Source organism: Haemaphysalis longicornis, unplaced genomic scaffold, assembly GCF_048455015.1.
Source record: "Haemaphysalis longicornis isolate Haplotype H1 unplaced genomic scaffold, Haemaphysalis longicornis Haplotype H1 scaffold_7, whole genome shotgun sequence".
NCBI lineage: Eukaryota > Metazoa > Arthropoda > Arachnida > Ixodida > Ixodidae > Haemaphysalis > Haemaphysalis longicornis.
This window is the reverse complement of record NW_027526422.1, coordinates 189,384,636-189,399,563: the sequence shown is the minus strand read 5'-3', so window position 1 is coordinate 189,399,563 and position 14,928 is coordinate 189,384,636. Positions and strand designations below refer to the sequence as shown.

At 48.5% G+C, this 14,928-nt stretch overlaps 1 protein-coding gene across 2 annotated transcripts in view; it reads right to left on the bottom strand.

The window, feature by feature from the left end:
- The window catches only part of LOC144147333 (nitric oxide synthase-like protein), a 544,108-nt gene that overhangs the window by 53,859 nt on the left and 475,321 nt on the right, over nucleotides 1–14,928 (bottom strand). For both annotated transcript variants that reach the window (XM_077679449.1, XM_077679450.1), the window contains exons 11-13: nucleotides 6,574–6,662; nucleotides 6,002–6,146; nucleotides 4,863–4,967 (exon numbers count right to left, since the gene is read on the bottom strand). In XM_077679449.1, coding sequence (XP_077535575.1) covers nucleotides 4,863–4,967; nucleotides 6,002–6,146; nucleotides 6,574–6,662 — 339 coding nt within the window. The remainder of the gene's footprint in view (nucleotides 1–4,862; nucleotides 4,968–6,001; nucleotides 6,147–6,573; nucleotides 6,663–14,928) is intronic.

Here is a 14,928-nt window from a genome sequence, read left to right as displayed (position 1 = left end):
TTCTGGGGCCACGGTGCTTCTCGATCACGTGGGTGATCGTTAGCGACTTTTATTGCCGCCCTTCGCTCCGGCCGGGAAGGTGGGTCCGACGGCGTTTATCACGAGGAAGGAGAAAGAAAAGCGCAATCGTCGCTGTGCAACACGCCCATACTGAACGGACGGTCTATCGTCGATAAACGTGCACGGTGCGTCGAGGAAGAAGAAATAGCGGACAGATGTAAGCGTGTCAGGTTCGGGACAATAATAAAAATATAAGAAACTGTGGAAACGAGACTTTCTGTTTATGTAACCCGAAACCCAAACAAATACACACAGCAAACAGAGATAAACTAAAGAACAGTGGGAACTAATAAATACAGAATAAACGTGAAAAAGCGTTATGGAACACGGTAAGGAGTTCAAGCACACGGGGAATAGTCAAAGTCCGGAAGTCAAGGGCGAGGACTAAGTACGGGAATGAAATGTCCCAAAATATGTGTTCTCTGCGGGGACGGGCTACTCCTACCTCACGTCCCAGTAGTGGTGTTGCGGTTTTGAAACGTCCAGGTGATGTCGTGGCGGCGGTAGTCGAGCGCGCTCCCAGCTCCCGTGGCGTAGTGGCCGACGCAGCTGCCTTGGGGCGTCGCGTTCTTTCACTGAGGCCGGCGTGACGACTTGTGCGCGGGGGTGTCTTGGGAATGCGGTTGTGGAGGACCTTTCGGGGCACAGCACGGGTCCGGTCGCCCGACCGCCAAGCCCCCAGTCACTCTCCACACTTCGGAGTTCTTCTCTCGGGATCGCCTCTGCCCGCCGGACGCTGTCGCTGGCCGCTCCCGATTGGCTGGTGGCCGGCGCGAGCTCGTGCCGTGGTCGCGAGCCTTCGGCGCCGTAGCCGGTGTCGATGACCTTCGCGCCGCGTGCCTTGCGTCTTCGTTGTTGTCGTCTTCTTTGGGCGTTTCTTTTATGTCGTTGCGATTTCTTCGCATGACACGTCCCCCCACTCAAGCATTTTTCCACGAAAAATGTCTTTTTGCAGTCCTAACACGCACAGTTCACCAAAACTTCACGAAACTGTCTACGGAACACTCATATTATAGCACGCCAACTTCATTCCTAGTCTTTAACAGCATCATCGTACTAAACAACAGCACACAAGCACAACTTAATCAACATGCTGACCAACTCTAGTCAAACGTCCTCAAACTCAACGTACACCATATGAACGCCAAGCCAAGAAACAAACATAGCAGTGCTGTTGAGCGTATTACAGTGGATTGGTGGGCTTTCGGCGTTTCGAGTAAAATATTCTGCTCGGATACACAGGGGACCATTGGCTTGACTGACAGCCGGCTGCATCGCCATCGTAACCGGTATTCACCTGCTCTCTGGCTACGTTTATTCTCCGAAGTTTCAGCGTGTTACAGGTACCGGGCGATGTTTCTGGGCTCAGTCGGTTTGGACTCCGGGCTAGATCCTCAAAGTTTTGGGCCCCTCGAACATTGCCAATGACCACATCGTACAGTGGAGATTTCAAACAGCTTACCAACGCCATTCCAGTGAAAAACGGAGACTCGATGAACACTTTCGCTTCTGGGGCAGTGATACATTTTCCATTGGCTAATTGTAACATGCAAGAGGTGCCGGTAAGTGCCGCTCCTGGCACGAGAGACTGGCGAACGATTACTGTGTTAGTTCCCGTGTCTCTTAAAATAATAGCCGGCTTGCCATCGACTCTGCCCTTCACAACAGGCATATTATCCATTCCTGCACGGACGTCTAAGACGGCATTAGTTACCCTCCATTTTCCTTTCCTTACACCACCCGGGCCGGGACTGTCCTGCTGTTCCAAGTCACGTTCACTTGTCACCGGGTTTCCTTGTTGTTCTCCGTTGTTATCATCAAAAATTAACAAGTGGTTCTGCTTTTGGGCATCCATAAAATGGTCAACAGCAGTCGCGGTCTCAGAGAGTGTTTTGCACTCTCTCTCCCGCACGAACATCGCGAGTTTTCTATGGCAGTTCGAGAGAAGTTGCTCCGTGATTAACAAATCGGCGAGTTTGTCGAAGGTTTTGTCAATGCTAGAGAGTTCTACCCACCGCTCAAAATAACCTTTCAGTCGAGCGGCGTATTGTTTAGCGGTTTCGTCCCTCTCCGGCTTCGACTGACGGAAGCGCTCTCTATAGCCTTCTGCGGTGAATCGAAACCGCTGCAGTAGTGCAAGCTTGACCTGGTCGTAGTCTAGCGACTCTTCTGGGGAAAGGCGGCCGTAGACTTTCAGTGCTTCTCCGGTAAGGCACGTGCTGATGGCGATGGCCCATTTCGACTTAGGCCAGCTTTGACTTTGGGCTACGCATTCAAACCGTTTAAGGTATGCGTCGAGATCATCTCGGGCATCCTCAAAAGGCGGTAGGAATTTGCGTGCGCTGAAGCTTTTCGGGGTGGCAGCCTGAGCCTGACCAGTGGTCTCTCCCTCGCCATCTGTTTGGGCCCCCTCTCCTCGCGCTGCATTGAGTTCCGCCAAGCGAATCCGCAGCTGCAAATTGCGCTCTTCGACTTCTGCACGAGCGCGCTCGTGCTCGACTTTCACCCGCTCGTGCTCCCGTTCTAACGCTCTTTCGTCTCGTAAACGCTTCTGCTCTGCCTGGATCCACTGCCTCAGTTCGTCGCCACTCAAGCCCAAGCGTTCGCCCATGGCAATGAGCTCCCGTGTGTCCATTCCGGGTTCGGTTTTTTTTAAGGGAATGCCAAATAAACTAGCCTCGTCCTGTCGCGGACGCCAATTATTGTCAGGTTCGGGACAATAATAAAAATATAAGAAACTGTGGAAACGAGACTTTCTGTTTATGTAACCCGAAACCCAAACAAATACACACAGCAAACAGAGATAAACTAAAGAACAGTGGGAACTAATAAATACAGAATAAACGTGAAAAAGCGTTATGGAACACGGTAAGGAGTTCAAGCACACGGGGAATAGTCAAAGTCCGGAAGTCAAGGGCGAGGACTAAGTACGGGAATGAAATGTCCCAAAATATGTGTTCTCTGCGGGGACGGGCTACTCCTACCTCACGTCCCAGTAGTGGTGTTGCGGTTTTGAAACGTCCAGGTGATGTCGTGGCGGCGGTAGTCGAGCGCGCTCCCAGCTCCCGTGGCGTAGTGGCCGACGCAGCTGCCTTGGGGCGTCGCGTTCTTTCACTGAGGCCGGCGTGACGACTTGTGCGCGGGGGTGTCTTGGGAATGCGGTTGTGGAGGACCTTTCGGGGCACAGCACGGGTCCGGTCGCCCGACCGCCAAGCCCCCAGTCACTCTCCACACTTCGGAGTTCTTCTCTCGGGATCGCCTCTGCCCGCCGGACGCTGTCGCTGGCCGCTCCCGATTGGCTGGTGGCCGGCGCGAGCTCGTGCCGTGGTCGCGAGCCTTCGGCGCCGTAGCCGGTGTCGATGACCTTCGCGCCGCGTGCCTTGCGTCTTCGTTGTTGTCGTCTTCTTTGGGCGTTTCTTTTATGTCGTTGCGATTTCTTCGCATGACAAAGCGACGCCTCCACCTTCCAGCCGTCTCTCTTTTTGTGGTTCCCCCTGGGGGCCGCAGTCCTCGAGCCTTCGGTGTTCTTGAACGTATACTCTTTGTCGCGGGTCGTGTCTCGGCATTTCTTTCTTCACGGGCTCTTTCTCGGCGTTCCCAGGCTGCTTTCTGGAAGAGCCTGGTCACCGATTGTGGGAGGAGGGGAGTGGGGGCGTGTGTATCGCCTTACCGTTGCCATGTGTCCTTCCCCCTTCCCCCGTGTGTTGTTGTCTGCGGTATGGAACAGACGCAACCGGCCGCTCCTTCCTTTATTTATCCGTAAAGGCACCTACGACGGCAATGGCCCCGTTCATTCGGGAAGCCCTTCATCTCCAACACCGGTGCTTTTCTGATTGCCTTCGAGTGGTCTGCCGTTTATCCTCGCCCACTGCTCCAAGTTTGCCTCGAAGCTTTAAATGGTTTTTTTCTCACTGCGTTCACACAGGTGCTTTTTGACAAATTACCCGATACAAATAAAATCCAGCGCCTATTGTCACGGAAGGCGTGACAATTACATTCTCGAAATTCTCACCGCAGTCGCCTGTGATTGGCTAAGCAAGCCAATCAGATGGTGAAGCATCGTCGGATTAAATATTCCGTGAAAACCCACTCCGTCATATGCTTCCCTGGCGCGGTGGTATAGCACCCGCTTTGACATGACAACGCACCAATTCAAATTCGGAAGGAAGTAACATGATTGCGGTTTTCAGAATTTGACAAGTTTTTGTTCATGGGCCTTTTGTTGGCGAATTTTTTGCGATGGCATTGCTCCTACAATTAGCGCGATCGATGCACAGGACTTCTAGTGGGTTGGGTTGCATTTAAGACAGGTTGTTTTTGTGTAGTTGGGCTGGGTTGGATTAGGTTAGGTTAGGTTAGGGTTAGGCAGTTAAGTTGGGTTAGGCAGTTTAGTTTAGATTACGTTAGGTTAGGTTACGTTTCCACGACATCATGGCAGGCTTTTGTAGAAACTACCGTAACAACGTTCCCAGGGTACTTTATTGCAGAAGGAACATACATGTTCCTTCTGCATACATACGTTTCTTCCGCAATAAAGCACTCAGTTGTTCATCAGCGTCTGTGGTCTGTGGTTCTTTACTTTGTCCTGTCTTTTGCGCTGTTTTCCTTCGTAGTAATTTTCGGCCGAGGTACTTTGCGACCCCCGAATCTAAGTACTGGATGCGTTGGTTGAATATGCTCTGCAAGCATTTAAGATTTCCAAAAGAGCTGAAAAAAGTGTTGCCGGGTCCAATTAAATGGAATTCAACACAGCGCTGTGAGTGCAACCAAGGTACTGAAACAGGAGAAGAACGAAAACTGACCTCTCCGTTTTCGGGTGGCTCGCCATTACCGAATGTGCTGGAAATGACGAGCAGCAGCGGTTCGAACTCAAGGTTGACGAAGTCGTAGTCTTCCATGCACTCGACCTTGCCATGGAGAGAGCGGGAAAAGAAAAAAAATTGAACATTCTCGCCCCATTCTGTGCGATGCAATTAAATCGATGTCGTCAAACAGCCACCTTAGAGGCACATTATCAGCCATGATACGAATACTAGAGGCTAACTTATACATGGTAGATTGCAGCAGCGTCCCCATTGCCAACCAGCCTTTTATAGCCTGCTACAACCATGCCTAGGTGCTAGACAGATATGGATATAATAGAACGAAGTAAGCCTCCAGATTCCTGGCAGAATTAATTTTACTTTCACTTTGCGTCCCTTTTAGCGATTCGTGTATTTGAATACCCAACAATGTTTGCTCTGGTTAACCAATCTGTCTGTCTTGTGTTCAGCCCAAAAGGCCATGAGCATCAGTCAATCTATTTTTAATTTTTTTTTTAGCTCACGGTGGCGGTGGTCCTCAGTACATTCAACAAAGTTAATTGTCTGCCTGTCTGTCTGTCTCGCGTGTTAGGCGCGGACAGGATGATGATGATAATAATGACACCAGTTTTTATCATGTGCCTCTGCATGTCTATCAGTCATGCAGTCTGCTCACAATAAATGAAGTCCGCCCCCAACCAAAAAAAAGAAATTCATTGGAAATTCGTTGGCGGACCTTTAACACCGTGAACGTGAGGCTGAATCCGATGCTCTGCAACGCTACGTTCCTCGCACGTTCTCTGTAGTGCGCGCGAACCGTGCTTAGCGATCTAGTCGTTTCAGCGGTCATGTTCGCTTCCTTTAGCAACAGCATCGGCTGCTTGCGACTCGTTTTCTTTGTCCTCCAGTATCGGACACTGGACGAAGTCATACCGATTACTTCCTCTTTTGCCGCCTGCACTGGCTACAGACTTGATTCGGCAACGCGTAGAAACGGTGGCGGTAGTTCGGGTACTCGTAGAGTTAGGATTCCCGGAGACATGCATAAGTAACAAGTGGTAACGCATCTAATGCCCATCCATACGCGGATGCGCAAAGTTGGCATATGTAAAGCAGGCAGAAAGGAGTGCCGAACTCACCGACGCGTTGAACGCGTGCAGGAAGATATCGCAGAGCACCTTAGCGTACGTCTCTGACTTGCCCGTCTCGGTGGCGTAGAGAATCTTGGCCTTCACACGTTTGGCCAGTGCTTTGCCGTACATGGCTGAGGTGAACTTCACGGCGCTGCAACGCAAGTGCAAGGAAGAAGAGAACTCACTCTTTCTGAACGCGATTTGTCTTTTTCTACAGCTGCAGCGTGCTCTGTCTCTAGACGTTGCAACCAAAACTGAATATCCCTCAAGCCCCTAGGAGGTTGCACCAGAAGACTCAAGCTGACGCAGGGGAGGAGAAACAGCCTCTTGCACAAATGTTTCAGGTCCCTTTAACGTTCCAGCGTCAGCAAAAATTCCCATTTTTTCCAAAAGTCCCTCCTACGGAAGACAATAATGACTAATGCTACCTTGCTTACTTAAGGTGCCCACATCACGTAAATCCACACGCAGGCTTTAACGGAGGTGTAGCAAAGCCTGACTTGTAAAATATTGCGGGCCGGTGCGGTAGAGGTACACTGGTGAACTTGGAAGAACCAGGGGAAATGAGCGCTGCTTGCCTGGCGATGTCCTTGAAGCGGAACTTCCTGGAATGCCGTCGCTGGTCGTCCGCCTTCTTTTGCCACACGTGCGTCTTCCAGGGCGGAGTCTGTAAAAAAAGAGGACGCTTTGCCGAGGAATTCAAGGAAACCCTGTAAAACTTTATCCTATAGGGGAAACCTACCAGAAAGGTTAAGAAAGAAAAACAACAACGGTACGATCGAATCGGGCGTTAAAATTTCGTTCCACAGACACATTCAAGTCAAGTCAAAATCAAACTTATTTTTGAGTACAGGTATACAAGCATATTAATATACAGAAGAGGGTCCCAGAGTCCGCAGACTGTAACGGGACCCTCTATAAAAACGCACAAAGTGAGTTTGTCGGAGCAGTGATTAAGAAATAAACATGAGCAAACCTACAGAAGAGAGAAGAGAAGTACACATAACTGCATAGTATTATGATTAGCAAACATTGGTTTAAACTAAGTTACATATAAATGCACAATATTTGAAGCAACAAAACACAATGTAGTGCAACGCCGTAAATGTAGACGTATAGACAAGTGAATGGCAATAATAACAAAAAAAAATACAGTGGAATTCGATACTTGAAGTTAATTACAACAAAAAAATTTTCAAGGAAGTTTTAAAGCTTGTTACAGACGATAATGATTTTACGGCAAAAGGGAGGCTATTCCAAAATGATATTGCAGCGAAGCAAGAAGTTTTCTTGCCGTAATTAGTATGTACAGTCGGTAATAAGAAGTTGTTATTTGCGGCAAACCTGGTGAAATTTTTAGTCCTTAAACTCTTGAGATCAATGGAGTCGTATGAAATATAACTGTGAAGTAACTTGTAAAAAAAGAGGCCTAAATTGTAGTGAAATAAATTGTTTACAGATAGAATTTTACTCTCATGAAGCAGAGCTGAAGCTTAGGAACGATGTGAACTGCGAGTGATAATGCGAATACATTGATTTTGAATGTGTTGAACTGACCAAGAGGCAATGCCATAATTAATGTGACTGTGAACGAAAGCAAAATACAGTGATAATAGTGCTTGATGTGGAAAAAAGGGTCTCGCCTTTAACAATGCACGGATGCCAAATGCGGTGAAAGGACACTTGAAAGGACAAATGAAAGTACACTTGAGAGAGAGAGAGAGAGAGAGAGAGAGAGAGAGAGAGAGAGAGAGAGAGAGAGAGAGAGAGAGAGAGAGAGAGAGAGACTACTTTCATTTAGAACCCTGATTTTAGGGTGAGGGAGTGGCGGTGGAATCATTCGTCTTCATACGCCCCGCCGCAGCGCCGTTGGCTTCACTGCTCCGGTTTGCTCTATCGCGAACACATGTAATCTCCTCCTTCAACAACAGCGGAGAATACCGCGCAAAACACTCGACGGTGTTCATTTAAAGCACCATCAAACTTGGGTGGTCACATGGCTCATGACGCCATGCAAGGATTATCTTGATACTCTGCGACGGACAACGTTCGCAGCGGTGACGAGTGCGGATTCTCACTTGTGCGGATTCTCTCACTTGTGATTCTCGCTCCTCCTCCGCTTTCCATCAGATTTCCTTCAATAAAGTTTATTCAGTCAGTCAGCTAGCTGCACGAGGTCGCAGGTTCGATTTCCGGCCGCGGCGGCCGCTTTTCTGATGGAGGCGAAAAGCAAAAACGCCCGTTTGTACGAGATTTCGGCGGACGTTAAAGATCCCCAGGTGGTCAAAATTAATCCGGAGCCCTCCACTACGGCGCGCCTCATCGCCTGCGTTGCGTCGGCGCGTTAAACCCTACAATCAATCAATCAATCAATCAATCAATCAATCAATCAATCAATCAATCAGTCAGCTAGCTATGGCACACATACAAGCGACCATGCTGGTCACGTGATGTGTTACGTCACGGTGCTTCTGCCGAAGCAACTGTCCCCGGTCGAAGCCATTCGGAGCGACGGCGTAGCCGACAGACGGACAGCCAATCGAATTTGGAAAGTGGTCATTTTTAAACCTTTACGGTTTAGGAAAGCTATAACCCGCTGAACCACAACGTCACTAACCCTATGCGGACCAGCTGAGAACCATCCAACGACCTAATTTAAGCTGACAAACCGAGCAAAACGTTGAGTGTCGCAAGCATGAATAATGACCTTCATATCTATATTCCAAGGCGCATGCCTGGCTCTGTATATATGTTCATCGGTATATAACCAGCTCTGTCCCTACAACAACGATTTCTCATTACGTCGTTTAGAATGTAAGTATGGGTGAACAAGTCAACATGGATCATTGCTTAAATTGAAGAAGTCCGGAAACTACTACACCGCTGTTAGTCACATACCTGTTCTAAGCGTTTTCTATGCACTTATAAAACATTTGAAACTCCTAATCATAACTTCGATTATTTCCCGCAAACATAACGCGTTCTCACGTTATTCATGACCGACACTTCACGTACTTGCGAAACTGAACTCGTGGTACTTATTGACGCCGTACACTTTCACGGTGACAGTAACGAGCAGGCGGCCGCGATTCTTCTTAATTTACAAAACGGGCTTTTAGAGTCCACCGCAGTTGACAAATGACAAATCTTGCAGGACTCAATGGAGTACCACCCATGTAGTAGAGGTGGAACAACAACGTTTCACCGAGCGGGCATAGTTTGTCACTGTAAGTGGCACCTGCAGAAACTGAACGCTCCCGTACTTTCCGGAATCATTGAAAGCGCTGTACTTGCGCTCCCCTTTTTAATTTATATGAATGATCCAGTAGGCCTCCTCTTGACAAATAGCATGTATCTTCAGGCAAATGGCTCCACACATTACATCAACTGCTGGCCGTGAAAACCACCAGCGTACTCTTGCGTTACCTAATGAGACGAAAGCGTGAGCGTCGGCTTTACGAGGCTCTAGAGCCCCCATGAGCCGTCTGTAACATTATTGTACATGTAGCACCAAAAAATGGGCACCAGACTAAAAAAAGACGAAGACGTAACGCCGTTTTCGTCCCTTCTTGTAATGTGTCCACCTCTCTGGGCTACGCCTACAAGAACGATTCCCCAACAAGCCCACAACTTCAAACTCCGCCTGTAACAATCGTTAAACCATTGAACCAGCATTGCATGTCTAGTAGTCATCTGGCACATTTCGAACACCGACCACTTGGGAGCGCCAGGGCTCCTGCGATGGTCGAAGCAGCAGCTTGCGATAACCGGCAAAGTGAATAAAATTGTGAAAACGTGGAGCTCTTCGCTTTCAAGCTGCCCCTATCTGTTCAAAGGAATCGCATACGCTATGTTCATTGCTTAAACCCCATAGTCAAACGACAGCACGGCACTAAAGGCGGTTAACAGGGACACTGTCCAAACGAATGCAACAAGTAAAGCACGATTGTTTGTAATTGTACATTTACCATAATTCTCGGATATTTTTTTATTGAAACTTGAAAGGAATGCAGTTTTATCCCAGCATACGAAGAAGGCGATGTCGCTTTGGCGGTGGCTTTGGGATTCTGCTGGAATGGCTTAGGAGCACTAGCTTCCTGTTAATTGCATCTAAGATTTTGCCGAGCATTATTCATGATGATGGCTGAGATAAAACTCCCAACAATGCAGTCTTTTCAGCAAACCAATGTAATATAATTTGATATGGCATAGTTTCATTAAAAGTTCCTCGGGGCACGTAAATATCCTTAAGTTCTCTGAATGCAAAAGCCTGGCAAAAAATTTTAACCACTTCTTTGCTTGAACATTCAATTTGCATCGCTTTCTTCGCTTTCGTTTCTATGTCTTTAGGTGCAAATTACTTCTCCTGACCAGGGAGCAACAGACAATACTCAGGCGCATCCAGGCGGGGTCACTAGTCCACCCCGTCCTGTTGCATACCATTTACCCTGAACGCGAGGGGGACCGCTGCCCATTCTGTAAAACAAACAGCGGCACGCTCGCACACATACTGGCGGAGTGCACTAAACTCAAGGGCCCTATACCCCCCACCCTCCCTCCACCCCCCCTACCCCACTCCACGAGCGATGGGAGACCTTGCGGTCCAGCCCCGCCCTGCCGACCCAGCTCGCGCTGACGGCCAGGGGCCAGGAGCTGCTGGCCCAATACGGTTCCCGCGACCTGGGAACCGCTCCGTCTGGCGTCTGAAAACGCCTCGAGCTCAAATAAAGTTACTACTACTACTACTACTACTACTTTTCTGTTACACCGTGTGTTCTTCATTACTCGCTTTCATTTCTTTCGTCTTACGGCCCGGATTATCTCAGCAAGGAGACTGGCACATGCTACAGCTACCCCAAAATGAGGGCTCTGCGCGGTTGGCGGGCACCTGTTCTGTACACGTGACATCGCGTTCAGGTGTCTCGCGGCACGCACAAATTCTACAAATTTCGCGTTTAAAATAATTATTCTTGCGAGTTTTGTTAAACCGGCACTTTGCCTCTCAAAACCCTCAATTTCTGTCCTATGCCCAGGTGTGCATGTGCCATGAGGGAAACAACAACAACAACAGCTTTTGTTTTCCGCTGCAATAGAAAAAAAGTGCGGAGATAGATCGGTTGGTAGAGCCCAAGGCTTCCACTGCGCAGACCAAAGTTCAAACCCTATCGGATAACACATGCTGTTTTTATTTACTTACTGTTTGGTGCGGCAGCAGTTTTCATGCACAGGACAACTAAACAAACAACGGTGCTTTTTCGGAGACTGGGCACTTAAGACTTTTACCTTAAAACACGAGTTAGAGCTGTTGCCTGTACCGATACCCGTACCACAGAAGCAGACGGGATTTAGGGACTTGTTTTTATAACGCTTATGGTGAAGCGACTAATTATGACAAGCAAATTAAACTCGGCGTAATAAAAGAATGGCCTTAGTGGCCAATCTGATTTACCCCCCAAAATATCTACTTAAACTGAAATCCCCAGAACATTCTCGAGGACGTAGACTGCCCCAAACCGTATCCTTTGGGGCAGTATCCCAAATACTCTTCTGTAGATAGATGTACACGAAGAAATCCGAGAATCCATGTAATATGCTGCTTGAACGTAAAACAGAGAAATGATACAGCCATCAGGCAATTCACCCACGGCCCACTTGCGTTACCTCGTGCGTTCGCAGCCTTACGTTGACAGCGCATTGAAAACGTGACCAAGCTTCGCAAATCGCTCTCGGGAACAAAACGCCGCTTGGACGGAGATGGTGTTTCTTCGCACGCGTTTAAATTGAGAAAAATGAGACCGTCGCCATTCATGGTCACAAAAAGGACATTAAGTTGCGAAATATTTCTACGAAAAGCAACGGAAAGTTTGCGTGTTTCTAGAGATATTTTACACGTGTGCCGTATGGTGTAGCGCTTCGGTACCATTTCGTCCAGGCAAAATGGAACCCCTCGTTGTATTTTTTGTGGCAAAAAAAAGCAGAGTAGATAGAAAAGACTGATTTCCCCGTGCATTCGTTCTGGCTTCCCAACCCCATGAATGCATCGCAAATGTCCCGTTCAAATGTTATGCACATCCAGATATGCACACAGGTGATTTATCTCGATCATGCCCAAATCCTCCAGCCCATGCCACTAGAATGTCCTCCCAACCGTCGAGCTATGTCTGGGTGCGATAGCAAAACGATCTCGCCAGATATCAAAGCGTTCGCACAAGCTCTATTTTTAAACTTATAGTCTCTCTTACAAGTACGAACGAACAGTTCCGAAACGTGCCGCCTTTACTTCTTCACCGCCGCTGCCAGTTTCTACAAGGTCGCCACAGCGCGCAGACTGCGTACGGCGCAATTTTTTTTCCTTTGACTAGGTGGGTTTTACGTCTCATGTAACAAAACATACATGTTGTTTGAACAAAAAAAAATGGCTGAGGATTACTAAACTTTCTCATGCGAAATTTGTGCGCAGCGCCATCTACAGTCTTCTCGGTCACGGCGCATAGCTGCGTCTCCGGAAGTGATCGCGTGATCAGCGAGCGCACGGCGGCGCGCGCTACTCCGCCGCTATCTCGCAACGCGTTGCTGCCGCAGAGCATGTTGTTGTAAATCGTGTTTAAACCTCTTGCGCAAATGTCACGTGGTTAGGACGAGTCACGCAACCAGGAGGACGCGAACCGCATCCACCGGTTGCCTCACTCGTCGTTCAGCACACACTCCTGAGTGGTGCAGTGCGCAGAGGCAGCACTACCTCGTGAGTTCCCTCGACGGCAGCGATGGTAAGCCCCTGCGTCGGCGGCTCGAACTGCGTCTAAGGAAGGGGCCGCGAACTGCGTTTCAGGAAGTGAACGCACTTCATCGTCGAGTGCACGACGAAACGCTCTGCTATGACGTCATCTGGCAGTGCGTCTCCACCACCCAGCATGTCTCACTGCCTCCGCTTCACACTTTTGTTGCCAAACTTTCCTCCGCTGTTTTCTTTCTGCCTTCGCTCGCTCCTTTACGACAGTGATGCCGATGTCAAACAACAGTAGCGGCCACCAAAATGCGGCGCCCTAAAAAGTTTGCTTCCGAGAATGTTTGTGCTTTACTATATCTGAGCAGCTCAGAGCTACCAAGGTGAATGGTGTGGCGCCCGTTCTTTCGGCCGTCTCTTGAGGAGGGCGAACACTGCTGGATACAATTCTATCCGAATAGACAAAACATTAGCCGCGTATCTGCTCCTTTCGTCGCAAATATCGACAAAGGACGATAGCCTTTCGTCAACATTTGCAAAGTAAATGCCTCCCTTCGCCTTCACGCTTACCTCTCATGCGATTCGTCTCCCGGCGCGCCCCTCCCAAGGTAAACGCGCTAGAGGTTTGCTCAAGTCCATTTAAATTTACCGCGTTCCACTGCTCCAGGCCGGGAGCCTCGATGCCAGCGCTGCCGTACGGCGGAGACACGCGTGAATCGAGGCGCCCTACTCCAACGTTTATAAAATCACGTTGCCCTCCTCCATGTGCGTTCAAGCGGAACGTGAAACCTATCTAGTGGAACTTTTCGTACCTGTTCCCCTTTGATTTCGTAAGATGCCTCTAGATGCTGTAGGGGCGCGGGTGACAGCAGGCGACGAAGTAATTTTTTTATGCAGTAGATGTAGTATTTCATTTGAATCAAGCATCCATGAAATTGTGTAAGGAATCCTGCAACTATCATTTATGCATTGATTTTCTGTCTGACATTTGCGTTCTTGTTTAACAGTGTTGACAAGTATGAACTTAGACACCGAACTTAGACGTTTAGATTTGGCTGTGGGTATATAAACCTACTGTGCAGCTTATATTTATGTTGGCCGGGTGGCTGAATCGCGTTACAGACAGACAGAGAGACAAACAGGCATACAGACAGACCAAATTTTTTTGTTGAAGTAGCCCAAGAAAGGCTATCGTCTTTAATATTCATTAGTCATTCAACTCTGTGAGCGTGAATCATCAACTGATAATTCAGGCTGGAATTCGGGCCATTCGCGTCGTCCCCATTATGACGTCCAGAGAGGCACGAAATTCAAAATGGGGAACGACAACTTGTCTTGGCGAGGAGGCCGCTGCCTAGAGCAACCTTAGGAACTTGCACACGAAAGCGCTGGGAATTTCGACAAAGAGAGGGCCGTGCGAACGCGGACGCAGATCAATCAGCGATAAACCATTCAGTGATTTTGAAAATGGTGAATTCTGATGATGACACGTAACCGTGAAATCTACATGAATGTTCTGAACGGCGTGCGATTTTGATGGCGACCACGTGCAAATAGCGCACACACCCTGGTGTTCGCTGTCCAACGCTTCGCGCTTCGTAGACACGTGACATTTTGTTGGCAGGCATGAAGAATACATATAAGATATATCAGCTTCGCTTAATATGTCGATATAGCAGCGCCCTGGAATGCGTTCTGCCTAACGGCACCACTTCAGTTCGTCAATGAGAAACCGCCTACTCTGCAAACAATCCCTAAGCGGACTGGTGGAGTCGAGTGGTGTTAATAGCGTTACGACATTCGAGTGGATTTCAGCACTTCTCCGAAAGCGAGAAGAGATATCCGAAATGTTTGCCACCCAGCGCTTATCTCTTTGCAAGTTCCTCTGCTTTCGCTCGGTGGTTTTCACTCGCCTCTCCACAGAGTATGTACATTAAATGTGTACATGGTCCATTGCCGTGTATTATGTTCGCACGATTATCCCTCCTAATAAAAAAGGTCGTAAAAGGGTAGCAACGGCCGTATTTACAAACTGCTTACGATCCTTACTACTCCGCGGGGCGGTACGTAAGCTCTGCCACTAGCAACTGCATGGTTAGGAAATGAAGTGGGTGTAGGAAGTAGTATACACTACATTAAGGTCTGGCTTATATCTATGTTAAGTAAGGCCAGTTAGTATATGCATGTAGCTGAAAATTGTGTTATCGCT